The sequence below is a fragment of the Lonchura striata genome, chromosome 2 (assembly GCF_050655825.1).
Source record: "Lonchura striata isolate lonStrDom1 chromosome 2, ASM5065582v1, whole genome shotgun sequence".
Lineage (NCBI taxonomy): Eukaryota > Metazoa > Chordata > Aves > Passeriformes > Estrildidae > Lonchura > Lonchura striata.
Window position 1 is genome coordinate 122,420,156 of NC_140704.1, and position 27,344 is coordinate 122,447,499.

Sequence of the window (27,344 nt, forward strand, 5' to 3'; positions counted from 1 at the left end):
GAAATCAGGTGTGTGAAGAGCACTATGCTTTCTTTCCCCTCTTTTTTTTTTTTTAATTCAGAATACCTTTTGAAATTAAAAATAGACAAATGCAGAAAGCTCTTATTTCTACAATTAGGGACCTCTTTCTGTGTGGACTCCAGTGAATCTTTATGATTTATTTAATTATGAAGTAGAAAGGACATGAAGGAAAAAGACATTTTGGTCTCAAATTCTATTTACATAAAAATGTTTTGATTCTCCATGCATAGTGAAGTGTCTGGTTAGACACTTTGTGTGTCTTTATTTTTCATATGAAAGATCAGGTCACTGCCCTTGTTCTTTTGTGTGATAAGACCTGAAAGTCAAATAACAAATTTACTTTGAATAACTGTATAATTATTTATAATAATAATATAAATCTGCATGACTGTCATCATAAGAGCAGCATATCATTTATTTTCAGGCTCTTTTAATAGAATGCACCAACAGGGTTTACATTGTTTTTCAGCAGCAAAAAGAGTTCAGTTCCCCTATTAATTCCCAACATTTACTTAACATTTACTTTATTTAACGGTCATTTCACTCTAAGAAATTGTATTGCTGCATCTATACATTTCCTCCAGAGTCTAGCAGCAGGGATAAGGCAACAGAAATTGCAGCAGGCATAAGGCAGCAGAAGTTGCAGCCCACAGGTGTGCAGATTGCTTGGTGTAAGAAGGGCCAAAAGAAGATTATTCAGCATGAGCAAAATAGATAACTGCATCAGACAGCTTCATCCTTCTTCAGGGAGTGCCTAAGTCAGCAGTGTGGTCACCACGGGCTGCTTCTGCCTCTGACAGAGAACGAGAGGCATCTCCAGTAAGAGCAAGTTCAGCAGCAGCTGCTGCTTCTCACTTGGCACCTCTTCCACCTGCCTGCTGAGTGTGAGGTGACATTGCTCCCAGCCCAGCTGCCTCCGTTCGGTGCCTAAAGCCGGGGAGATCTGAGCCTCTGGAGATGACAACCAGCAGCAAATGATTACAACACGGGGAGCAGGAATAGCATCAATGAACTGCCTTGCCACCATGGGGAGAGTTGCATTAGTGGTGGGTGACACAGACATTAGCAAGCAGGCCTTTCCAGTGCATGGGAGAAACAGATCCTGGAGTCCCACAACTTTCCCTAGTCATATTTGTCAGCAACATCTCTCGTGCAGTGAAACCATATATATTTAGGAGTGTTCATGAAAGTCTTGGTTTGCCTGTGTCTGTGATTACCCAGTTTATTTCACCTAAGATAAAGAACTGGACCCTGCATCCTGTTGCTCAAATTTCCCATAAGAAAAGGGTCTGTCTGTGGCTCCAAAGGACTTCAGCATATACATTTAGTCTGAAATTAAATGCAAGTTAATCATCCACAAACAGTAGCCTGATAGAATTTCCCTTTGCAGACAGCAAGTATAGTGTTTTAATTCCATGAGGACATAAAATATAATCAGGATGGAACTGTTTGGGAGCAGAAATACTAATGGAATGGCCTATGCTAATTTTGTTTCATTAGTTTTAAAATTTTCTATTACTTGCTTGCAACCTTATGCCATCTGCCAGAATTACCATAAGGATGGTCTTCTCTGTATTCATGTACTGTAGTTCTCTTTGCCCTGCTGTTGAATACTTCAATTTTAGCTAGTGATCCTTCTTTTTTTTTCCCACAAGACAGCTTTAAATCACATCAGAGAGGTCAGTATTTAACTAACTTTCAGCTGATTGGTTGTCATGTCAATATGCAGACAACATGGACAAAATAAGATCATTGAAAACCAAAATAAGATATTGTGCTGTGCTCTCTGCTTTTCTGTGAGGGTATAGAAGGCATGGTCCCACATTTTAACACAGTGCTGCTCTGGAATGTTTGCACAAGCATGGCAGCAGAACACAAATAAGAAATGTTCTCTTCACCAAATCAGAAAATCAGTCTTGCCAATCTGCTCATGTAAGGAAGACAAGCACCCAGTTCAATCCAGCTGTTCCAAGAGGGATTTCTTGCTCAAGAGAAGGCAGCCTTGCAAGGCTGGATTTTGCAGGAATGGTGCTAAGAAAGGGTTTCCATTCCCTCTGGCCCACCCACAGTTTCCCCCAGAGCAGAACAAGAAGTTTTTTAGCATCAGCCACAGGCATAGCCCAGGTAGCTCTCTTCCAAGACACCAGCTTCTGCTCCAAAGGCTCTCTGCTCCCTGCAACAAGCGTGTTTAGTGCTAATGAAAGATCCAGGAACACAGACAGAAAAAATCAACTTGATATTTGCAATCTAGGTTTTGATATAGCTGTATTTTACCTTTCCTTAGGTAGAAAATTGATGGGTTTATTCCTGTACCATTAAAAAATCTGCAAGGTTTGACTGAATGAAAATAAGTCATGTGTCCTCCATGAAGCTGAGGTTTTTGTAGGAGACCCTTGAATCGTCTGGTATAGAAGCTCAAATCAAACTCTGTTTCAATCTTCTTCCTAAATATCTCCTAAATTTCACCCTGGGGAGGGTGGGGGGGGAATCATTCTGCCTGTACCTTAACAAACACTAGATGCAAGAAACTCAGTTAACAGTGAAGAAATTCTGCCTTTGCTTCTCTGTAGTTTGACTCAGTGAGTTGGGACTCAGTGATAGCAGCTACATCTGTGGCCGTTCAGGCTGATGTTCAATTGGTGGCAAGTTTTGCCTGTAAATTTCCATTTTGTTTCTTGACTTTGTGCCTCAGGTGAATTTTTTTTACCCCTCAGTTTGCCAATACATGCAGAGGAAATCAGCAAAATCTTCATTGTTCCTCTTTTAACACCTCCCTCTCCCTTAATTTTGAGAATTATCTGGGTGATTCAGAGGCAGCAGTGATGAGTCGTGAGGGCAATGCATTAAGACCAGATTTCAGACAACAGTTTCTCGTAATTAATATGAGTGGCAAATACTTCACCTGAAGTTTTCCCTCAAATAGTTTGCTCTGCTGTTTGTCTGGTGAGTCATAGATACTATCTGATTTATGGATAGTTCATTTTTTTCAGTCTATTACTAGTAAGAGGATCTCCACAATGACAGTTTGGACAAAATTATTTTTCCTGTTGAAGTTAGTACAAAGCCAGGCTCACCTAGACATTGTCTTTCTGTGACTAGCTCATTTAAATACTGAATTCTTCCTCCATTCAACCTCCTCCAAGCATCACTCATTCTGCTCATTGTTAAGGAGTTTGGAAAGGAAAATAGAATATAAACAAAAAATATTTCTTAATCACAGATGAATTGTTGCTGGTTTACATCACACTGTGGTAGATGTATATCACAACTACACAAACCATCTGCTTTTGGAATATTTGGTTAGTTACCTTACTGCCTTGAGACAGCCCAGGCTTTCAGTGCAGCCATTCACTCACCTCTGGAAAGCAGCACTGGTAGTCCTGTAAGCATTAGAGACGGATCAATATTTAAATGCCAGCCTATCTGACTGAAAATCCCAGTGATGGTAATTAGTTTACTGGGCCTGAGCCCCTATGTTTGGGTCAGGTGTCATTCCACTTGCAGGGTTTCCAGGCTTGTGCTCAGTCAAGGGGCTGGACTGCAGCACCCTGCAGTGCCCACCTACTATGCATTTAAAGGGGAGATAAAGACCAGGGGGCTGTATGTGCAGCCAAAATTAAATGAAAAATGGGGACACAGGCATATCAAACAGTGATTATTCAGTCTTGTATCTCTTTTCATGTGATACATATTCCTGGCATCTTTGCAATAATCCTCAGGTCGTTAAGTAAGAGACCAGACTAATTAAACAACCCTGTTATGCCTGGCTGCCACCCAAGTGGTGCTGTGATGTTCAAACCATGCTACAGATGTCAAACAGAGACATCATGCCTTTGGCTGAGCAGAGAATGAGGATCTGACAGTCCTGGAGGATAAGTGATCTGAATTTCTTACTGGTCTTTTCAATTTAGTGAGCACCCTATAAAATCTGCCTGAGTCTATCTCAGCCACTGAAGGTGGTGATCAAAATACAGATCAGTCACTCAGAGCACTCCTGGCTCAGCACTTCTGTACACAGAAGGGGTTTTTGTTCATGATGAAACACTTATTGTATGACTTAATCTATTACAAAATGCCTTACCAAGAAAATGTAGCTGTCATTTCCCCCATTAGTGCTGATGAGCCTCTTCAACATCTGGCAAAATATTTGTTTTTAAAATAGGTTATTTTTTATATTTATGTACAAATTTTAAATTTAATTTTATAAAAGAAATAAATTTCTTTAAAAAAAATAAAATTGAGCTGATGCCTGCCCAGATGCAGGTGAGTTCCAAGCTTGCCTCTGGTGACAGTGACTGTGATCTGTACCCTGTCAATACCTGGTCAAAAACTGTGATTGAATCCTAACCTCTAAGAGCAGAATTTATCTCAGCTTCCTTGGACTTCACCTGGGAACAATGTGAGATGGACAAAAGGAAACTTGATTTAATATCTTGCTCATCACTTGGCTGAGTGCTGTGCAAGCAGGCCAGCATTGCTAATGGGCAAGCAGAGATTACAAGGTGAGATTTGACATGACAGACATCCATCTGGGCAATCACAGTGCTACTCACTGAGCAATTTTGGAGTTTTGGAGCGGAGTCATAGCTTGGATAACAGCTTCAGTCACTGTGGTTGCAGTAAGGAGTAGATTCAGCCAACTGGAGACATGGAAAAATGAGCACACAAAGAAAAAGTGGTAGCAGCAACAGCTGATGAGGGAAAAAGTGTTGTAACTGTAGCCAAGACTTTCTTCTCCTATTATGTGGTGGCTTTAAGGAATAGCAACAAGTTGCTTTAGCTGGCAATCTGACTTTTTGTCCTGCACCTCACTGGTTTTGTCTTTCAGAGAGGCTGTGCCATGCCCACACTCACATACACCACTCTCACCCCCTACAGGCTTGCGAGAGCCCAGGTCAGTCAGTCACTCACAATGTGAGCAGCACGGGATGAGCCTCCAAGCATGGGATGTGTATGTCTACACACCTCAAAGCTATGCTGGCTCTGTTATCTGATCCCACAAATGGAGCTCCAGGGTGAATCACAGCCTGAACTATCACTGTGTCATTCACTGGATTTCCAAAAGTGCCATTTGCAGAGGAAGAAAAAGCTTTGAAATACAAAAGTCCACACTAGTCAAAGGAAAGACTGCCTGACAGAGACAGACAGGACATGAAACCACTACTATTTTTTTGCTACTTCTTCCTGAAAGCTAATAGCAAAGTTTCTACAGCATGGATTATTTGATTACATGAAGAAGTTCTTGGAAGGGCCTTACTTCACATTTAACTTGTTAATCTGAATTCATATCTATTTGTGTGACAAAGCAGAGTAGAAGGAAGAGGGAAGAACTGGAATTCATGAGTAGCTTCCTGGCACTGGTGATCAGCGTGTGCTACGTGACCAGCACTTACTCCTGCAGCCTCTCAATGGGATCCTTCCTTTGCTAGACAGTTCTCCAGCAGGACTGGAATTGAGCAGAAATGGCAAAAGGCTGATTGATCAGGAGGTCCCAAAAAATCTTCATTCCAAGAGGAATGAAGAATGGTGTGGATAGATGCAGGACAGACTGTTCTGATCATGCAACCTTAATATTCATGTGTTTTTAAGACTCTCCTTGTCGCTGTCAAGGCAGGACGGGAATGAAGAGACTCTGACCAGAAGGCTGCTGAGAGTAAAACTCTGATTTATTCAAAATACACTGCTCTTTTATACAGAGCTTCGTGAGGACCAACTCCACTGGTTCTGAAGTGAAAACAACCCACAGCATTGGTGAAAAGTGCTTGACGCACAGTGATATAACTTAATTATAAAGAATGTGAATAACAATAGAGATAATTATTTGCATTCTTCTCCAGCTCTTTCCCAGGCTTCTGCCTGGATAGAAACTCCCGTTTCTCTCTTTGACTGAATCTGAGTCCCACACTCCTCTTGGATTTCCTTAATTTTCCTGGCCACTTGTAGGACTAAGTTCATGCAAATATGTAGTTAATTACTCTCAATAAAAAGTTGGATCAATGAAGTGCAGCAATGGGTCAAATATTACAAAAGTATGTTATTTCTGCCTTTTCTTCTTTAAGTCATGAAAAAAATAGGTGACTTATATAGTGGAACTGTATGTCATTTGTCCCAAGTAATGCTGAGAAGAAAACTGCTCTCCCACACCATGCTCTAATGCAGTTTCTACCACAGGTTCAAGTGTCTGGACCCCCATGTCTCATGGGAGATGCATGGAACCTATACCAAAATAAGCCAGTTGGGCTGTTTTTCTCTGAAATATATTTTATCACTTTGAGATCAGTATGTAAAATACTCTACATTAGACATTATCCATATAATGTTAATTGTAATATAATGATGATCTATTGAAGAAAGGCATTTCCTCCAAATGGACTTTTAAAATTGATTACTGACCACTATTAAGAGAGTGATATGTCTAATTCAGTGTCTGATGGAGCTTGTCTGTGCATATAATTTTGTCTTCTACCTTATGTATTTCTGTGGCAGGTAATTGAAGCAAATATTTTGGAGAATGCTCTGTTGATAAAAAAGACCCATGCAAATTAAGAAGCCTCGTAGCTTTAAAACAATATTGTTGTGATATACGTGACAGCTGCCAGGTGTTATGCTGAAGGAGCTAGACTGCATAAAAATATGAAAACAAAATGCTTGAACTAAAGTTTAAACTATTTAAAAATAACCTGTTGTGCTCCCTTTGTTTCCGCTGGCTGGAAGTATGGAGTGCCAGAAGTGTAACACTTGACATTTGAGGCAGACAAACATAGCCTACAGATTCTGTGATTGCTTTGTAACCAGCTAGCATTTTTTAATCATGCCTGTTCTTGTCAACACTAGGGGTTGTTTCTAAACAAGCCAGCTAAAAATGGGGATTAAATTTAATTTCTAGCTCATTTTCTGAGGCTACAGAAACCCTGGAAGCAAGAAACCTGTATTTTCACTTCTTCTCTCTCCAAGACCCACATTTTCTAACAAATTCACACCCTTGCTCTCCTGCTGGATAAAGAGGAGGCAGCAAAGGCACTGGGTGGTACATGTGCCTTTAGGGCTGTGGATCTATTATTTCCTCTGGCAGCAAAGGTGATTCAGGAGCTTTTTTGCCAAATTTCCCTGTCTCTTATTGCTTCCCATACACCACCACTTATAGGGCATTTGTGCTGAGGCAGCTGTTTGTTGAGCTGTGCTGAAATCAAATCAGTCAAATGATCCAGTTTTAAAAATATCTTCCTTCGCCTCAAAAAAAAAACAAACAATAAAAAAATTGATGTTGTTCCAGTGACATTCCCATTCTTAGCACAGCCCTTCAATGAGCTGCAGCAATGCAAATGGGCAGTGAACCACAGAACCAAAGCAGGAAGAGGTGAATGAGGACCCACGGGGCAGAAACCTGCTTTGTGTAGCATTGTTGCTCCAGAAAGCATTCATATAGATTGTAACCAACCACCTCATCCATCTACATTAAAGTAGATTATGAAGCCATTCAGCCCTTCACCTTTCCTTCCCACTTCCTAAATTTAAGAGTTTGTGATCTTGTAAAATAATACTGCAGTCAAAGTTCTGAATTCCTGTCAAGGAGTGTTTTGATATCCTGAAATAGTTGGCTGGCATCTTTCTTGTATAATTGCTTAAAAGCCAGATGTAGTCTAATGCAGTCACCCAGAGTGTCTGTAGAGTCAGTAGAGTGAAACAGGCACCTCCAGAGAGCAATCCACTTCTTTGAAGATGGGACAAATCACCCTCTGGTTGTGCCTTTCTCTGATTACTGCCATTAGTGGGGTTGAACAGAGTTTGCTTCAGTGGGTATCTTGTTTCTGGATGACTAAAGTTTGTCAATACAGATCCCAGCCTTTGTACCTAAAGGCTGCTGAGGTTAGTGCTGGTAAAGCAGAAATCAATGTGTAGACTTCATTTTATTTCAAATATATAAAAGGCCTGCTCTACATATTTTCCCCCAGAATAAATAGGATAACTGCTGGGGCCTAATAAATGAAAATGTTATGGCAAACCATCCCACTGACCTCTTTTCTCCTCTCTACATCCTTTTACAAGAATCTTATACAGATTTAAGTAGAGCCCTGCTTAAGGAAGCAAATACTGAAAGATGCTGAATATTTGCAACTTTGAAACGACTCATCAGGTTCAACTCTGAGATCCTTATACTGCTTGTCCAAGACTGTTTACCGGCATGCAAATTCTAGCATGCCAGATGCTGAGGAGTGCTGAATGGCTGCTCAGTGGGAGTTGTGGTTGCTCAGAACCTCCATAGAATTGGCATGTAAACTCCAGCCTGAACTTTGCTTATGGGAAAAACAAAACCAACCATCAGTCATGCATGGTGTACTTCTCTCCCCACTTCATGAGCTGGCCTGGTGAAAATTCCTGGTGCTTATTGCAAGCACCATCTGATGTCACTCAACACCACAAGGGAAAACATAAATCAAAGTGTACTCTCTCAATATTGGCCTAATGTGATTAATGTAATGTCAGGTAAACACTTTAGTTATTCCTTATTACTTTTAGGGATTCAAATGGTTGGGACTTGTTATTCTAGGTAATGTGAAAAACAAGTCCTACCCATGAGATCTCCAAGGCAAAGATAAAGCTTGACAAGTTGCCTAATAGCAATGGACAGATACAATGAAGTGTTTAATCTGGACTGTCTTAAAAGCATGTGGCAAGGTCTGTGCCATGCTCAGCATTGAGCTTTCCTCTGGGAGCAGAGTAGGGTTGTAGTAACAGGGAGAGCAAAATAATCCAGCATGAGATTACAGGGACCTACAGAGCGGTCAAATGCCTTAATCCCAATGACCTGCTTCTGCATTCTGTCTTTCACAATCACAGGCTGGTTCAAAACAAGTCTTTTTCTGTAAAAACTGCAGCTGAAATCTTTGTCTTGGACAATTCCAGCACACTGTATAACTCTGAGTTGTGTGGGTTGCTGTTGGAAGGGAAGAATGGACAAAGTTGCTGCTGGCACCTTTTGATGGTTTCTTGTCTTTCACAAAGAGAGCATACCTCAGTCACTGTGTGATTCAGAGACAAACACTGAAGTGCCACAGGTGTGAAAACACAAGCCTAAAAGCTAAGTAATGGCCCTACTGTCAATTTTGTGCTTGCTTCACTCCTGGCTGGGCGTGATGGAAAATGATTCGTTTTGGAATGGCACATTGAGGTATTGCAGACTAGCAGCCTGCTGAGCGCAGCAAGGTGCAGGGAGCAAATGCTTCATCCAGCCAAACCCAGTGGGAATGTGTTGGAGTTCCAACATTGTTTTGCTGACACAGGAAGATGTCATCGCAGCAAAATATGAAGGAGTTAACACATTATGAAATACAGTTTTGGCAGTGATGCAGACAAAGATTGTTTTGCTTGAAATGCAGTACCAGCAGCACTGGTTAACAGGGTAATGCAGTCAGCTTGCCAGTCTAAATCATTGTGCTTTCTTTCTTCTTATATATTGGATCCAAAACCTATGAAACCCTTAGCGTAACTTTAAACTCATAGATAGATCTTTGCTTTAAAGTTATTCCTGATTTAATGTAAATTTTTGGATAGTGGATGGTTAGAATAGCAAGTGAAAGTGCTGAAGGAAGCCATCCTTGCACAGCAAGAGAAATGGCAAGGTACCAGTGTGGATTAAAATAAAAAGAAAAAAAAAAGTAGGAATTGTGTTTTAAACCTCTTGCCAGTCCTATTCCTTTAAAGGGTGAGAAGTGAGGACCATGCCTGCTCACACACACTGCTGAGGGCTTGGTGCACAAAACTGTACAACCAGTTTCAAAATTACTCTTAGCTAGTCCAGGCACTCTGACTGCCCTTCCAAAAACAAAGGCAAAATTTTCAGTATCACAAAAGACTAATAAATCACCTGCATCTACCAAGATGAAGAGAGCACCAAATACCTTATAACTCAGCGAGTCTAGCCATGTTATTTACTGTAATCAGGTTGAAAGATTTGCAGTCAGAACTTTCCAGGGCTGAGAGGCAGATCTTCTATAATCAGACCTCAATTAGTTACCTTTCAGCTGATGATCTGGCCCAGTGGGCCCAATTCTTTACCATACTTTTGCATGAGCCTGGGAGACAGCCCGCCTCACCAGCATTGCTGGAAATGGGCTTTTGCATTCAAGTTTCTCCCATGTTTTCACCATGCTTGTGGGCTCCATAAAATACATTAAAAAGTTAGCAAGCACAAGCTATTGTCATCTATGACATCCCTGTTTGGGTTTTGCAGTAAGTAGCAAAGAGTCTCTTGCTTTGAAAATATGAATCTAAGTCAAAGACTGGTCCACATTTCAAATAGCAAAGCAGTTTGTCAGATAATATTTCATTGAAATTAATAGGGCTATTTCAATTTAGAGCAATCAAGGATATTGGTAAAAACGGCACTGTGAACTCTAATAAGACATAAATAAAGAAATGGGGTTCTGTTTCTTTTCATACTTTCATGCTGTCTTGTTTGTTGGTGACATTTAAATAGCTAGTAACTGGAATGAAGCCCAATAGCTAATTTATACTTACCACTAGTTCTTATTCTTGTTGGACACTTTAACAGTAAGTACTTACAAAAATGCTTAGTAAAATCATCCATCCCATGCTTCAGTTCCTCAAAAGCATCCCCGCTTCAATGTTTGGTGCTGGATGTATCCATTAGGAACACTCCTTAAGTAACTTTCTGGTTTAGGACAATTCTGTAAATGACTAAGATGTTGGAATTCAGATGATATTACTTTGTCATTTGCCCTCCATTGAGTACTATATTGACATCACATAGTTCACCTGAGATTATGCTGAGGTTTCCAAAGTAAGCTAAAACCCTGCACAAAGAAGACTGGCAGTGTGGCTGGTTTAATTTTAGGTATGTACAATAACATAGGTGTGCATCTAGGAATACAAAGGGAAAAAAATCCTGTATCTTGCAAGTTAAATTGCAGTTTTAATGACGAAGACACAAGACTTTCCTTAGGTAGCAAATCACCCATTTTTATATATTTTATCTTAAATAGGATTTCTGATCCTATCACAAAGCAGTCTTTATCCTTTGCCAGAGGGATCAGGAACTAGTAAAATATTTCTGCCTATTACACTGGTCTATTAAATATTCATCTAATTTTAGAAATTCCTTTCATTAGCAGCTACGGTGTACATGTCCAGATTCCTTTTCCTACTGTAAGTGTAGGATACCTATGCAAAAAAAGAGAGGGATATAAACTGAAGTTTATATCTCTGTATTATTTAATTCCTGTTCCTCATCTGAGTTAAACTGAAGTGAAATAAATATTAGAAGGCTTAAAAGAAAAAAAAAAAAAGAAAACACTTCCAAGGCAGATTTCATAACATAAGAACAAGTATCATTTTGAGTGGCAATGCACTGGCAATAACATTTGGCTCTGGTTCACATCAATCTGGAGACCCAGCTACACCAGCCAAGCTGGCTCAGGATCACTTCTGAACAGGCATTTATCACCTTCAGTGCTAAATAATATTCCAAGGGTCCAAATCAGGACTAAGCCCTTTGCACAAATGCGACACGCTCAGCCAGCATAATCCTTCCTCAGACACTGGTCATGGCAAAAGTCCCTCTGACTTCTTTGATGTTAGAAGTCTTGTATTAGCTTCTCAAATTTCCACGCTCCCTGCCTTTTCCCTTCTTTTCCACTTCATTCTGTTTCCCTGCATGTAGTGAAATCTTATGGATTTTAATGTAATTCATATTTTTCTCTTCCATTTATCAACCTTTCCTTTCTTTGCAGACTGGTTCTGAGCCATACACTCAAGGACGAGTGGAGGAAGCTCCCGTGAGCAGTGAGAGGGGTGACGAGCCGGCTCGTCATGTCTTCTCCTTCTCATGGTTGAACTCACTGAATGAATGATGACTCACTCTGGCTGGCTTCTGGTGTGCTTCTCTTCGGAAGGACTGTGAGCATAGGCAGCCTGGCTGCAGTCAGCAAAGAAACTGGCCTGGGAAGGGGCATCTGAACAGATTTCATTCCTGGGAACTCAGCTGACCTCCACACCATACCCTTGAATTGACAGGGAGAGAGAGGGGAGCATAGGGACAGATTATTTTATGTGTTGTAGTCAGAGTGTTTTCCAATAAGTTTTTGCTTCCATGGGGGAAGAGGCATCACTACAGCTTTAGTCTGAGCACTGCTAGTGTTTTGTAACTCATTTGATGGCACATCCCCATGTAGGTGTAAACACTTCACCAATGTTCTTAGCTAAAATGCTGGTGTGATATTCTCTAGTAGCATCCTTTGCCAGAACAGTGTTTCTCTTCAGGATTCTCCTATGTCCCCTCTTGTCAGTGCTGGTGGCTTCAGTGACACTCTCATGTCCTTGGCATCCCCAAGTTGGGGTTGTGTCTTACAGTACTGGTGCGTCCCAGGCTGCAGAGGCTGAACATGGGAGGGAAGAAGGAAGCTGCCATTTCTTCCTTTTCACTTGCTCTTCCTACTAAACCACAACAGATGACGCTTGCAGAAACACATTATTTGTAAGGAAGATTCCGAGTGGCAGGACTGAGGAAGAGACACTTACCAAAAAACACTGGCCAAGACCCCCACACAGCTTTGAGTATGTGGGGCAGTTGCTGAAGTGCTGCCCAGTCTTTCCAGCCGTTCCCTCTGTCCATGTCTTCTCTGCTGTCGGTGTGTGTACAAAAGGGGACATGTTCTTACATTAAACCAGGGTGCGATAAGGTGGTCACAGGTATTCACTCAAGGTTTAATTTGAAGCTGTGCTGTAGAAAAGGCAGATGCTGACTTTCCTATTCCGTGTGCATTGTAGATGTTGAGCCATCAAATGAAATCAAATTTGTGTCTTAAAAGAGGCTCTACAAGTTGTACTGAAGGCATCACTCTCTGGTTCTTGTCACTGGGAGTAGGTGTCAACACTCAGCAGTGTTTAAGAGATTGGCAGGCTGCCGGGAGTGCTTGGTGCCATAGGGGACCAGGTGTCAAGCTCTGCACTAGGGTTATGTGTGGATCTTTCCCAAATCCCCGAGCCAGGCCCTCACTGTGCTGTTTTGGCAGGGGCCTGTGTGGGGCCATAAGGCTGTGCTGTGCCCCAGCAGGACTGGTGAGCTGGCAGTGCAGACTGGTTAACATAGCAGGCTGTGTGGGGTCAGCCCCTGTCCTGGGCACCCGTTTCTACCAGCCCTCGTTGGTATCTGTTTTCCCTGGAAAACTCTTGCGAGAGTTTTGCAGAATGCACAGGCAAGCTCCGTGCGAAAGCTTTGGAATTCGCACAGCCCAGAACGAGCGCCGCCCAGCACCGCCACCGCATCGCCTCCGGCTGCTGGAGCAGCTTTTCCCTGGGATTTGGTTCGGGGTGAGGGATTTACTATTTTCTCCCAGTCGTCCTGGAGATTTCCCCCAGCTCCTCCCGGGAAGTTTCTCCACACCCACTGCAGCCTCCCTAGAAGTCCCTGGGAGGGACCCAGGGTGGGCACGGCCGACGGGACGGGAGAAGCCGAAGCAGGGAGGAACCTGCCCTTTTGTGGTGCGGGAAGGGTGCGAAAACGCAAAAGAGATGCGGGAGCGCCTCACCGCTTTCCCATCGGTGCTCCCCGGCGGGAGGAGGCTGCCCGGTCCCGGACACAGCGGCAGGAGCCAGGGAGCTCCCTCGGGAGGCTGCAGAGGTGGGATTCGCCAGCTCGGGGGGGCTGATTTGGCCCTCGACGCCCCCTTCCCGGGAGCAGCCTGCGCCGAGCGCGGCGGCGGGAGCAGCCCCCGTCCGGGGCCGGCGGCGTCGGGGCGAGCCTGCGGGAGAGCCCGCGGATACAGGCCGGGGGGAAAACATCCCCGGGGAGATCCAGGGCTCCCCGCGGCTCTGGGTGTCCACGGCCCCGGGTGTCCCCCCGCCCCGGTTAGCGCTGAGAGAGGCGGAGCAGCCCCCAGGCGTCTAGGCAAGAAAATCTATCAAGGCATCTTTACTTTGCAGCTTTTATTAAAAATATAAATATTAAACATTCTCTTACACAACCAAATCGACCGAGCGCTGAAAAGATGATTTATTGTGAAAATGTTTACAGGAAAAAAAAGTGGATTGAAAGTAGCTTACAGAGATTCCCCCTCCCACTCCCTGCCCCCAACAGAAAAGTTTTCTGTCTTCTTGGCACCATTTCTTCCAATGCTCACACATCCCTACGTAGCGATGGCACTAGAATAACTGGGAAATGGAGAAATAAATAAAGGTAAGGGAGGTTACAAACGACACTCGTGTTTCTGCACTTGGTACACGGTTGTGCATGCTAGTCAAGGGACAGAGGCTGTTCGGAGTACGCCCTTCTAGGTTTAAAGCTATATAAAAATAAAGAGATGACATCAGAGCAGCACTATGGTACATCGGACGGTGTAATTATTCTTGTGCTAACTGCGGAATCTCTTTGGCAAGGCGGGGAGGGGCCGTTTCACTTCCCGATTATCTCCATCAGTTTCCTGTTGCTGTGAGCTTGCTGCGCTAACTGCTCGGCTCGGGCCATCTCCAAGACTTCTCGCAGGAGGTGGAAAGTCAGATCCAGAGAAATAGGGGGTTCTTCGGATCGCTTCTCCCTCTCCACCGCCTCACCCTCGGCTTCCCCGTCCTCTCGGTCCCCCGGCGAGCGCTCGGGCAGCTGCTGCAGCTGTTGAACCGCCGCCCGGAAAAAGTTGCTGGCGGAGGCTTCGGGCTGTAGGTGGCTGGTGCTGCTGGAGGAGGCGGAGAAAGAACCAACGGGTCTCTTGTGAAGGTTGCCCAGGCGCAGGAAATACTCTTCTCCCATGCGGAGCAGGACGGGCAGAGTTTGCTGCTGCTGCTGCTGCTGTCGCTGCTGCTGCTGGAAGAAATCTGGCTGGTGCAGAGCCCCAGGGGCGGGTGCCGGGCTCTTGCTGAGAGCTCTGCACTCCTGGCAGGGCAGGAGGGCGACCAGCAGGATTCCCGTGGAGACCAGCAGCGGGATCTTCATGATCGGGGCCCAAACCTGCGGGGGCAGACGGGGGACGGGGTTTGGGTTACAAAGCCGAGCCGCAGCGGCGGGAAGGGCAGCGGGCGGCCGGGGAGGGGGCGTCCCCACCGCCGCTGTCCCGGTGCTGAAACGCGCCGCTCCGCGTCGCTCCGCGCCCCTCCGTTCCCCGCACACCACCCCCGGCTGCGCTCACCCCGGCCGGTCCACCCGCGCCGTCGAGGCGGCCGCTCCCCGCGGAACAACCCCGCGGAACAGCCCCGCGCGGCGGCTCCGCGCTGCGCCGGCAGCGGCTCCCGGGACCAGGCTGGGCTGAGCCCCTGCGGAGCGCTCACGCGTGTTCGCGACCCGTGCCCCTTCACCCACCCGGGGAGAGGGGAAACGTGGGGTGCCTGTGGCGGGGCGGCTCTCCCCACGAGCTGTGGGGTTTAAGCGCCCGTTCCCCGCCTCCCCGCTCCCTGTCCGGCCAGGACAGCTCCCCGTGTCCCGCGGGACGCGGCGCTCAGCCCCGCTCAGCGCAGGGCAGCGCATCCGCTGCGCGCCCGGGCGCGGCCGCGCACCTACCTGGGGCGGCGGAGGCGGCGGTAGGGCAGGGCGGGCGGCGGCGGGACTCGGCGGTGCCCGGCGTCCCTTCCTCTCGCTCTCCCTCGGAGCCGGCTCCTGGCAAACTTGGGATCAGATTTGGTACTAATCAGAGCCGGAGCGCGGGATTTTTATAGCTTAGACCCTCTCCTGGAATCACGCAGAACTTGCCTAATAAGCTGACGCTCTCCCTGACAGCCCGATTGCGTGCCCCGATCTACTGCTGAATAAATCATGGGGGCCCGTCGGAGCGGCGATGGGCCGAGTTTCGCTATCGCAACCCCAAATCTCACGTCCAATTATATCAACAGATATTTATCGCCTCTGCAGTGACGTCAGCCGGGCCGGGGGCCGGGGAGCAGGATGCCCCCCCCACCCCATTGACAAAAATACTTGAATGAGATTTCCTAGCGGGCGCGTACTATGAGAGGTCGCTCCGGGGAAACTTTCCACTCACGGGCCGGCCCGCGGGGAGGGACCCGACCCGAGCGGGGCCGGGGCTGATATCCCGAGCAATCTCCTTCTCCATCCTCGCTCTTTCCCGGCCGCCCGGCCTCTGCCGCCTCCGAGCCCGCCCTCACGGGACGACTGTGGCGGGTGGGCAGGAGGCCTGCGGGGCGCGTGTTTTGCGTGGGTCCGGTCTTCGCTCCGCTCCCGGGGTCGGCGCGGGCCGGGGCAGCGCTCGCCCCGCGAAGCGGACAGGGGCGCAGCCGAGCCGCGGGAAGAAGAAGGTGCCAGTGCCGGCAGGGACCCGCGGCAGCGCTGGCACCGGAGCTGCCAGGGACCCCGCCGGCGGCAGAGGGGGCGGAAAGGCCCCGGGGGTGGCGGGGAAGGCCGAGACAGCCGCCAGGGCTGCCTGCGAGCATCTGCCGGGGCAGGGAGCGTCGCCCGGGGGGCGCTCGGCTCCTTCTGCCCCGCCACCGATGGCAGCGCCGCCGGCTCGTCCCGGCGCCGGCTCCGCGCAGCCGGCGCCCGCTCCCGCCGTGCGGCCCGTGCTCCTCTCCATTGCTTTCCCGCTGTTTGCGTGGAGGCAACAACTGCTCTTTTTCCCCCTTCTCGACTCCACTGGCTGATCTTCCCCACCTCTTCAACGCCATGGCCTTGTGCTTTCCCTGTTTGCCCTCCTCAGCTAAGGCCTTCCTCTCCAGCCTGTCCTAATCCCACGTGGAGCTTTTTCGAGGTGTTCTCCCATGACCAGTACATCTTCAGGCTCCAGACCGCAGTACATCAACGTCTCCACCTGGGTTTCTTGCTCTCTGATCTCTTCAAGAGGAAGTGCTGCCGAACTTCTAGAAATAACTTTTGCCCGACATCCATTCCATGTGTAATGTGTGGTCTTCCAATTTTGCATCCCATCACCTTTGCCAATGCCTTTCAGTCCTCTTTCTCCACTGCCTCAGTTGAAACATCAATCATTTCCTTCTCTTTAAGTTGGAGAACTCTACAGAAAACCTATTGGTTTTATCTTGCCTAGACAATAAACTCCTGGGGTCACGCACTTGAGTGTTTCCCATCATAGTGAGGAGTTGGGACAGAACAGGTGGTCACATGCTATTGATGCAAAATGATAGATCTGAACTCCATTTCCTTAATAAAATAACAAAGTAAAAACCACTTAATGTATGAGGTTGGCCACAGACCAATTCTGAGCATCTCTTTAGGGATGCTCTAAACTTCAATTTTAGTTGTACCTAGCTCCAGCCTCAGATGCACATTTTGCAAAGTGCCAAAGAATCAGATCTTATGCGTCATGAAGAAACAAATGGAAAAACAGAGATTTAGTACCAGAGATTTAGCTCTTCATTACCACTTTTTGCTCAGGCATTCATGAACTGAAATGTGTATTACAGAACAGAATATATTGTGTAGCTAGTCACAGCATCAGTTATTTGTATGCTTTTAAAGCATGTCAGCATGGCTTTCAGTGAGAACAAGAGGTTCAAAGAAACAGGAGCTAAGTTCAATCAATTGAAGGAAAATGTTAGAGGTACTTATTAAACTCAAACCCTTTAGATGTGCTCTGGGTTGGGTTTTATCAGTGTCTCCATTTTTAGGTTTAACATACTGCTTAAAAACACAAAAGCCTCTTAAAATAATGAGATCATAAATGTAAAGAAAGAATAATTTTTATCAGAATAATATTTTTTTTGTGTTAGGGGTGAGGTTTGGATAAGACAGAGCTGCATTTCTCCAAAAGATTGATGCCAGTGAGAAATGGCACAGGTTATGTTATGTTTTTAATAATTTACAGTATTATTTAGGTCTCTTTAGGCAGACAGTTTTGTCCCTTGAAGAAATCCAGGTATGGCAAATGCAACAGAGAAGGAGGCTGGGATCCTCAAGTTTCTACAAGAGCTGTACAAGATGCCAGTTTCTTTTCCTCCATTTTTCTCTCACCCCTGGCTCTGAGCATGGTCTGCAGTGTCTCACACAAGCTTGTTTCTAAGCCAACATGGTCCTATTACCCCACTTTCCTCACAGATCCTGAGTGATGTGTGAGGGCTTGCAGCAATGCAGGGAACACTGTGAGACAGTCGGATGTCTTGATAATGAGGAATATAAAATATCACAGATACATAAACCAAAAAAAGTACTTCCTTCAGCACTTCAAATGCACAACTGACTACCTAGGAATATAAAAGTCCTTTCCCCACAGTCAGTAGTTTCTGAGTGAAATGTCAGCTGTCACTTCTGAAGGAGATTGCAACAGAAGAAATCTTGGCTTCTCAACAGAGGGGTGAAAAAGGAATACAAGGAGGATATGAGGTACATCTGGATTTAGAGATTTTTGTTTAGTATTATAGTTGGAGATTAGCATACCCTTCATAAGAAAAGTGTTCATATTTGACTCATTCTGCAAACATCAGGAGCAAACAGAAATTTTAGTGAATCACAAAATAACTGTCTAGAAATAAAAAAACACTATTGAGAACCATTTCCTCTCCTCTGACTCGGGTTGAGTGCTCTTGCCCTTTAGCCTTGGTGATCTCAAACTCAGGCACCTACTGAAAAGCAATTACAGCTGCTCTGAGGTAGCTCAGGGAAAGCAAAAGCATGCCCAGAGCATGATGCACCCCCCGCAATAGAGCACCTTCGGGTTTCTGGAGACGTTCACCTTGTTCCCTTGTCTATAAAGGGAGTGCAGACAACCACCTTTGCCTGGCTGCTGAATTCTTAGGCAGCAATGTGAGGTGAGAAGAATCCCCTCCTCACTGACTGACCATAGCAGAGAGATCACACAGTTCTAAGTATGGTAATACAGAGGGGATGATGTTAAACTGAGGGTATGGCTCTTACCCCAGGTATTTTTGAAGATGCCCAACTACAAACGTGGAAGGATGCACACCAGATGTAGATCAACTTTCTACCACAGTGCAATATTTCATTGCCACTTTGTCAGAAGGCAGCAAGGATTTTTTGCATTGGTGAGTTCAGCAAACATTTCCACATCTCACAGTACCCCTTCATGTGATCCCCATCGTTCTTGATCCATGTGGTCAGACACACGATCTTACAGTCTGACTATTTCAGGTGAACTCAGCTCATCTCACCCACTCTGAGATGCCAGTAATCATGCACTGACATGTGTACATCACACTTCCATTTCACCTTTTGGTAGTCTTGATACAAAGAAATTTGTATCTGATAGTTATAAATATTATGGATTCTAGGACAGCTGAGAGAAAAAGAAAAATAAAATTCAGGGTATCTTACTCTGCCTGAAGGTGATAAGTCACCTTAAGAACAAAATACATTTGCCTATTATTCTTCAGCAGACTGAATTTGCTAGAATAATCATAGATAACCTCAATTAAAGTGAGTTATAAAAATAAATCAAAATAAATCAATTATATACAAAAAAGTATGTTGTAGACCAGGATGAAAAATTAAACTGATAAGGATTTCAGCTATCTGCCCTTGCTTCTGACCCCAGAAGTCTTCAAAATTCTCTCCTTCACTTTTAATTTCTCTTTCATTTTTCAATCACATTGCTCTGGGAAGGAAGTCACATGCTCCTGTCACAGAGATTTTCTGTGGTGCACCTCAGTCTTACAGCAGAGCTCCACCTATGATTTGTATCAGATTTCCCTACAGTCCCATGAGAGAGAGAGTAAAGCACTTTAACTTCCCAAACTTTCCAGTGGGAAAAACACGCTAGAGGGTGAAGAAATTTATCAAATATCTGTCCAGGAATTGTGTAAGAAGTAGGAGTGAGTCTTGCATTATCTGAGACCAAGCTCAACCAGAGGACTATTTTCATTCACGACTTCATATTCTTACTCTTGATCCTTGATGTCTGCTTACAAGATGTAATTTTATGGGTTTGGGGGTCCCAGCAGAAGGAAAAATTCCTTAGGAATATCCTCTTGGTTCCACCATGTCTGGGAGGAGCACAGCCGTCCCCAGCAGCTCACACACGGGTGGATTTGCAGGGACGGTCTGACCCCCAGTTGAGCAGGGGCAGTGTGCACTGCTCAGGAATCCCAAGCATGGACCTACTGCCCCAGCCAGAGCCTTCCCTTCACCCAAAGCCCTGCCTGTTCAATTCCCACCAGTGAGGGTAACACGGGGAGGAGCTGCTCCCATACCCTCTTGAACACGCCTAAAAGCACTTCTGGAGGCCTCACAGCATTGCTCTCTTCTTCTGAGCAGGGAAGGGACTTGCAGAAGCTGTGAGCAGCATGGAGGTGGGAAAGTGCTGTGCCTCTCTCCTCCTGACAGCCCTCATCCAGGGAGACAACAGCTGACCTTTATATTTACCTCACAAGACTTGTCAGCTGCTATTCTTGCTCTCAAATAAGGGCTGGAGAAGGCTGCCCAGGCACATGTGTGAGCCCGCTGTGCTGTTAATGATAATGCTACAGGAACTAATCTCAGTTATTGGTAACACCAAGGAAATCCATCAAACAGGCATGTCCCAGGAGCACCAAGCAACGGGTATTCCTGGTTGTCTTGGTGTCTGGGTACATTTGGCCATGAAAGAAATTTTGCTGGTTAGCTGAGTACCCAGTTTGTCTGTCTGTCCTTGGTGCAGAGTGAGGCAAGGACAAGGACAAGGATCTGCGTTTGCATCTGGCACGCATCTGGAACAAGCCACTGGGATATCCAGGCTCACTTCAGTTCAGAGTGGCAGAGTGGTACAGACACAATGGATAGCAGGGTATGGCTGCAGTGAGCAAAACAGGGGATGCTGAGCCACGGGAGGGCAGGCACTGGGCCAAGGGGAAGTAGAAGAAACCAGGGTGGAACTTCAGGGAAGGATAGGGAGGGAACTCTACAGTGCCTCTCCCCAGGAACAGCTCTGTCCCTGGTGGTTAGAGCCCAGAACTGACCTGAACTTGGGGCAGGGAGGGGGGGCACAGCTAGCCCACAATGCTGTAACCAGCATGGATGGCAGGCTTGCTCCAGGAAGTCTGTGAAGAACTGTCCACAAAAGGCCAGGAGCAGATGCGAGCCTGTCTGCCCAGCTAGGATGTCCCTGTGGGAAAGTCCCCATGGCCAGTGATGGCTTCAGCCTTCAAACACACCACTGACACCAGGGACCCTGCCTTGACCTTAGCGTGCGCAGCACCAGGGCTGTCATTGGCCATTAGTGTCAGCAGCAAGGTTTGGTGCATTTTGCTCTGACACTGGAGCCATGTCACGAGCCTGGGGGAGCCAGGCAGCCGGGGTAATGGATCCGAGCACTGCTAGAAAATTCAAGAGAAATATTGGAGCACAACTGAGCTGCTGTTGCATTTTCCAGCATCCAGGCAGGAGAGATTTGGGCTAACTTCTGGATCTATGTTCTTTTCAATGGCCAATCCACTTTTCTCCCGTTGAAGAAAGTGGTAGTGGAATAAATGCTGGAGTTTGAATTTTCAGGAAGTGAAGCTCTCATTCAATTGCAAAACATCCACCATGTGTGCTTGTTGTGAGCCAGGATTTCCTCCATAATCACAGAATAGTTTCGTTTGGAAGGGACTTTTTAAAGGTCATCTAGTCCAACCCCCTTGCAATAAGCAGGGACACATTCCACTCACTCAGAGCCCCATCTGAAGGTTTCCAGGGAGGGGGCATCCATCACCTCTCAGGGCAACCAGTTCCAGTTTTACCACCATCATCGTAAAAAAAAATTCTTCCTTGTATCTAAATTAAATCAACCCTCTTTTAATTTAAAGCCATTAACCCTTGTCCTATTGCAACAGGCCCTGCTAAAATGTTTTTCCCCACCTTTCTCATCAGCCCCCACTAGGTACTGGAAAGTGCCCTAAGGTCTCCCCAGATGCCTCTCTTCTCCAGGCTGAGCAACCCAAACTCCCTCAGCCTTTCCTCATAAGGAGGCGTGTTCCAGCCCTCTGATCATCTTAGTGGCCCTCCTCTGGACTCATTCCAACAGGTCCATGTCTTTCCTGTGCTGAGGACCCCAAAGCTGGATGCAGTAATGTAAAACACATTATATATTCATATGTAAGAGTATATACAACATGGGAATGAGACTGAAAAATGAAAACTGACTAGAGGGGAAAATGATCACTGAAATTAAAAGACTTCTGTAATACCAAGGGCAACTTCTGCTCCTGGAATCTTGTTATGACTTCAACTGTTCCTTTAAAAAATACCCAAACCAAACCAACCAAAAAAAAATAATTTTCAGGCTTAAAGACATAATTTAGCTTTATAATCAGGTCTGAGAATCCCCAAATAAACACCAGAAGAACTGAGAATTAATCTTCTTCTAAAAACTTATGATTCTGAAAACAGTCTCAATATCTGGGAGAAAAGGAGATGAGGGCAGAACAATTTGCAGTACTTGGGAGTACAGCAACTGCATTCTCACTCCTTTCAAGTGAAGAAATATGGGAAGAAATGCAAACACACTATCTATCTTGAATGGCTGGGCAACGAGCTATATATAGAACCTGCTCTGTCCTACTTACGTTATGACTAATGCTAAACAATTAGAAATTCAGATGTCTGAATATTTGAAGTAGCAAACAACTCTAATGCACCATTTGTTGTTCATTAAAAAATAGAAGAATCAAAGTCTCTCTAAGCTCTGACTAGGCTGCACTTAACAGGTGCATGTTGCTGGAAGTGGAGCCCCATGAGACTAATTGCAAGGGATAATGAACAAGATGAGGCGTTTCTTGGAAAAAAAGATTGTTGTCTTTGTAATGACCATACTCATGCCAGAGTATGCAAATTCTTTAGGGAAGGGACTTTCTTTTTTGTACTATGCCTGCCTGGTGTCTAGCACAGCAGTGCCCTAGTCTGTGACTAGGAATCCTAAGTGCTACTGCAATTCAAGCAGTACATTATAGTAAATAGTAGCATTAAATTAGATGGGTACATGAAGTTGTTTTTCATCAGCATCTCTGGTATACAAGAACAACAAACATTTCTCTAAGCCAGAGGCCGATGGTGTTTTATTTGAAAACACTTCATTTTTAGGAGAAGATGATACTAATACAAAACTAATGTTTACTCTTAGGATTTTTGCAGGATCTGGTCCTCCTAATTCAGATCTGCAGCATCTGGAGTAGATTTTGATACAGTCAAGATGAAAGACTGGGTGAATAAATCAAAGTACAGATAAACCCACAAAACTTGCCAGCCAATAAGTGAAGAAATTATGAGTCTCCATGACACAAAATACCCATATTTCTCAGTCATTCCCATTCACTGTGGGTTGCTGCAATTGCAAAGCATGCACTTAATGAATTTATTCACTGGATTGTTTCCTTCATCTCTCTTCTACTTTTTCAACATTACAGATGTGACAGGGGCTATGGATGGTGCTGCTACACACACACCAACATATATTATCAGTATCACAGGAAAAATTTCATCTGAAGGGAAATACTGCCTTTATTCTTAACTCCTGATACTGAAGAACAAAGGCATGTAGAAATGAGATATTGTAGTTGCCTCTTTACAACTAGGACTTTCCAAGAAGCTTAGAAGCAGGTGTATCTTTGGCCTGAGGATGTCATCAAGAACCCTTCTGTTCTATCCCCATGGATATAAAAATCTACTAAGATAAATTATAAATATCCCTAAGCACTAAGTTTTTGACTTCTTCTTCACCAGAATACAGTCGTGCCAGTGGCCTGATGTCAGGCTACTTGATAAGAAGCAGATCTCAAACTGTTTTGCAAATACTACCACTGAAGTTAATGAATAGCCATATACAACTGATTTTGTTTAGCACCAAAATGCCTTCTGTTCTGATAGTCCAACACTACCCAGAATCAAGGCCCACAGACTGGGCTAAAATTAACACCAGGACACATTTGAATGCTGCATCCAAGCAAGGCTGCAGGGTGGGGGTGTTACAGGCAAGCTAGCCCAGGTAATGGGCACAGAAATGCTTTGACTATCCAAGTTCATTTCACACTGCTCTGACAATGCAGTTACAATTCCTGTAAGAGCCTTGCTGAAGGCTGGTGGCTCCTCCTGTGTCTGTGCAAGAGCAGGTACATGGGTTTGGAGCAGCAGAGGCTCAGCACTATCACTGTGTGCTGCTGTACATGCCCTGGTATCACCAGTAAAGATGAAACTTGGCTAAAACTACCTGGGTAAATGCCAAGACCTCCTCAACACCCATCTCTGACATAACCTTGCTCATTGTAAGGGTCAGAGAAAGGATGAAATCTTTGAGTTAGTTACTGAGAGTCACAGTTGCCTCTTCACAACAGTTGGCCTCAAGTCCGCAGCTCCTCCTAGGATGCTTTCAAACAGGAGAAGATAGCTGCTAGCAGAGGAGCCAAAGCTTTTTTTAAACTTAAAAAATAACATAGGAACAGTAATCAGTAAATAAAGTCTAATTTTAGGCAATACTTGAGTTGACAGCATCTTTTGAGTCAGCCACATATATGGGCATACAAAGGTTGGGAATGTCCCTATAAGGCTTTTCCAGTTCCTTCAGTGAAAGCTGTGTGAAAAATAATTTTAGAGGAGCCAAATTTAAGGTGTTAACAGTGAGTGCCATTGACCTTTGAGTGTTGCTGTAAGACAGCATCATGAATAATAATAATAAACTCCCTAAGGTTGCCTCTCTTCAGTTTTCTATGAGTATCTTGTCCCCAGGGAAGATTTAAAAAATTTGTGGCTGAATGAGACAGCTCAACTGAATCTCCAAGGGATGCCACCCCAGGACAAGGGCTCAGCAATGCCTCTGCCATGAGACCTGGATTCTGAGGGACCTGGAAATACATCCAGTAAAAAGGTTGTCATAAAAGCACTTGGAGCTTAGTCAGGATTGCTCTTAGGCTTGAGAGTGAGAAGGGTCTCTCTGCTGCAAGGGGAAGGAAAAGGATCCTTGGGTATGGTGTAGGGAGTACCTCTCAGTTCCTTATTTGTCCTATCTGTATTAGTGATCCTGAATGGGAAAAGGCACTGGTTTTGACTCAGAGGGGATGAAATTTTGCATCCTGAAATCTAGGGCTTTGACAGTGACTGTAATTAAACTTTTTTGGCCTCAAAGTGAAAAGCATACACTCTCCTCCTATTTGTCTTGGCAAAGCTTTTGGCAGAGCCGTGTGATGGAGGCTGGCTGACTGTTGCAGAATAGCAATGGGAAGGAGATGCCAGTAAGAATAAAACGGTGAACTGGAAAATAAGGGCATCAGTAAATGAACTAGCAACAGGCAACTGAACTGCATAATCATGTCTTTATCATGTCAGCAGGAACACTGCAGTAGGCATGTATCTGTGGCTCAAGATACCCTCCAATTTCACCACTACAGTGACTGTGCATAAAAGGCAGGATTTCTCTCTGGATCCTTTTGCTATTTCTATTAATGAATAAATCTCAAATTGAAGAAATGAACAAGAAGCAATATTGAGAATTTCACAACCAACCAACATTTCCAACAGAGCTCTATTTAGACCCAGGAAACACTCAAGGAGGTCCTCCTGGGAGCAAGGAAAGAAAGCATTTATCCAGTCTGAGACAGTAGGAATTGTGCAACATGGGGTTTTTTTTGATGTTGTAACTGGGTACTATGTCTCTTTCTGCAGACGCATATCCTCCCTCCTTCAGCTGTTTAGTGACATGTGAGGACAAACTTCTAATAAAAAATGTGTCCTATATAAATGTAGGACATACATACATACATACATACATACATTCATAAGGGGTAGGTATCCCAGTTTTGTGCTCTCATAACAGGTCTTCATTTCAAAAAATGAGTTACATGATAATCCCTCAATAAATCCATTAAAGTCAGTACCAAGCAGAGTCAAATCTGCTGATGGAAAACAAGGCATTATTTCACTCTTCTTTTGTAGAGAAGGAAAATGAAGTCCCAGTTAGGGATCAAGGCCAGATTTTAAATCTTGAACACCATCCTGAAGTGCAACCTTGTCTCTCTGCATGACTCTGCTTGAGGTGACACTCAGAGCTTGAGGCGGAGCTGCCTCATGTTCCAAAGAACCAATGCCATAGTTTAAATATCTTTACACACTATCTATCATTATGACTGGAGCAAAAAGAAATAAATTTCCCATCTGCATATACTTCCACCACAGCATACTAAAGGCCCTGTTCAGTTTGACTTCAGTCCTCCAAGATTTGGACATCAAATCTGCCAACTGCAGAGGAGCTGCAGACAACAGTCTGGTGAATCTCTTCATACCCATTGACACCTGCTGATAACCTTTCTCTGTTCAATAACAAAAACAAATTGTCTACTTATCCTTCAGCCTCCAGTTATGGCTAGGGTGTAGCTTGAGACAGACTAAGATGTTTTCAAGAATTTAAACTAAAGTAAATCTTCCAGTGACTTCTTCTTTCTGACAATAAATGCTGTGATATCATGACATGTATAATTCCTAGTGGTTTTGGAGAAATAAATAAATATTTAAATAAATAACCTGGCCTTCTCCAATTTGCCAATTTACAGCATCAGTATCATGCCACTCACTACCAAGGAGAGCAGTCTCAGATTGTATCTCCCAGCTGGATTTTCCCTCAGTAGCTAGCCATACACTAGATGTGTCTTCAGTTGTACCATGCTTCTGAGTGCTGAAGAAGTAACAACTACTGCAGTGCTTACCATATCTCACAAATACAGGATGGTCTGTCATGCACTCACCAGCACCTTCCATCAAACATCTCTCTCTGCCTTCTACTCCATGTCCTAGGGCCTGATCATGCAGCCCTGTGCTCAGAGGCTCTGATGGCAAGAAGTCTGTGGCTTAGGGATTTGGCAATCCAGAGACAGGTTTTGTGTTTAATACAATAGAATTTTAATAGGATAGTATAGGATTTTATTTTGTGAACCTGTCTGAGCGAAGATTGATTGAGAAGTGCTCTGTCTGTGACATCTGCATTAAAAATAAACAAGTCCCATAACAGATCCTAACACGTACATGATTGTGATAGGAAAAAGAGAACTGCAGCTATACAACCCATCTGTAAAACTGGAAAAATCCCCTTTCTCCCAGGAAAGATATCTTTGCATCTGACATTGCTGCCCTTACACTGAAAAAGGAAGGAATTGATTTTATAATTGACTGTAGAAGCCCTGATTCTTCCACAACATAAACAATACAGACAATCATCCACAGCTCAGCTTTCCAGTGGAAATACCAGAAATTCCGACAGTGCTTTGTAAGGTTACTTGCTTTGTGCCTCTAACTAAGGAAATAACATATCTCCAAAAAGAGAATAATTGAATTATTTTTATAAACAAACAAACAAACAAAAAAAAACACCAAAAAAAAAAAAAAAAGACGTGGGGGGCTAAGCTTTGTGATTTCCCATTATTCATTTATTTGGCTGGAATCTTCCCATACCTACGGGTGGGAGCCA

At 44.7% G+C, this 27,344-nt stretch overlaps 2 protein-coding genes across 4 annotated transcripts in view; one reads left to right on the plus strand and one right to left on the minus strand.

Annotated features, from left to right (window-relative positions):
- Positions 1 to 14,356, plus strand: part of TRIM55 (tripartite motif containing 55) — a 37,565-nt gene extending 23,209 nt beyond the window's left edge. For 2 of the 3 annotated variants that reach the window (XM_085572142.1, XM_021555611.3), the window contains one exon: positions 11,772 to 14,356. In XM_085572142.1, the coding sequence (XP_085428268.1) occupies positions 11,772 to 11,782 (11 nt within the window). In that variant the 3' untranslated portion in view covers positions 11,783 to 14,356. Of the gene's footprint in view, positions 1 to 5,330; positions 9,678 to 11,771 lie in introns of those variants that run through there. The other variant, XM_085572141.1, reaches the window with a different exon arrangement.
- CRH (corticotropin releasing hormone) lies at positions 13,951 to 16,027 on the minus strand. Its single transcript, XM_021555612.3, has 2 exons — positions 15,527 to 16,027; positions 13,951 to 14,980 (listed from the first exon to the last, which is right to left on the minus strand). The coding sequence occupies exon 2, from the start codon at positions 14,963 to 14,965 to the stop codon at positions 14,432 to 14,434; it is 534 nt and encodes a 177-aa protein (XP_021411287.1). The 5' UTR covers positions 14,966 to 14,980; positions 15,527 to 16,027; the 3' UTR covers positions 13,951 to 14,431.
- Between the last annotated feature and the right edge of the window lie 11,317 nt (positions 16,028 to 27,344).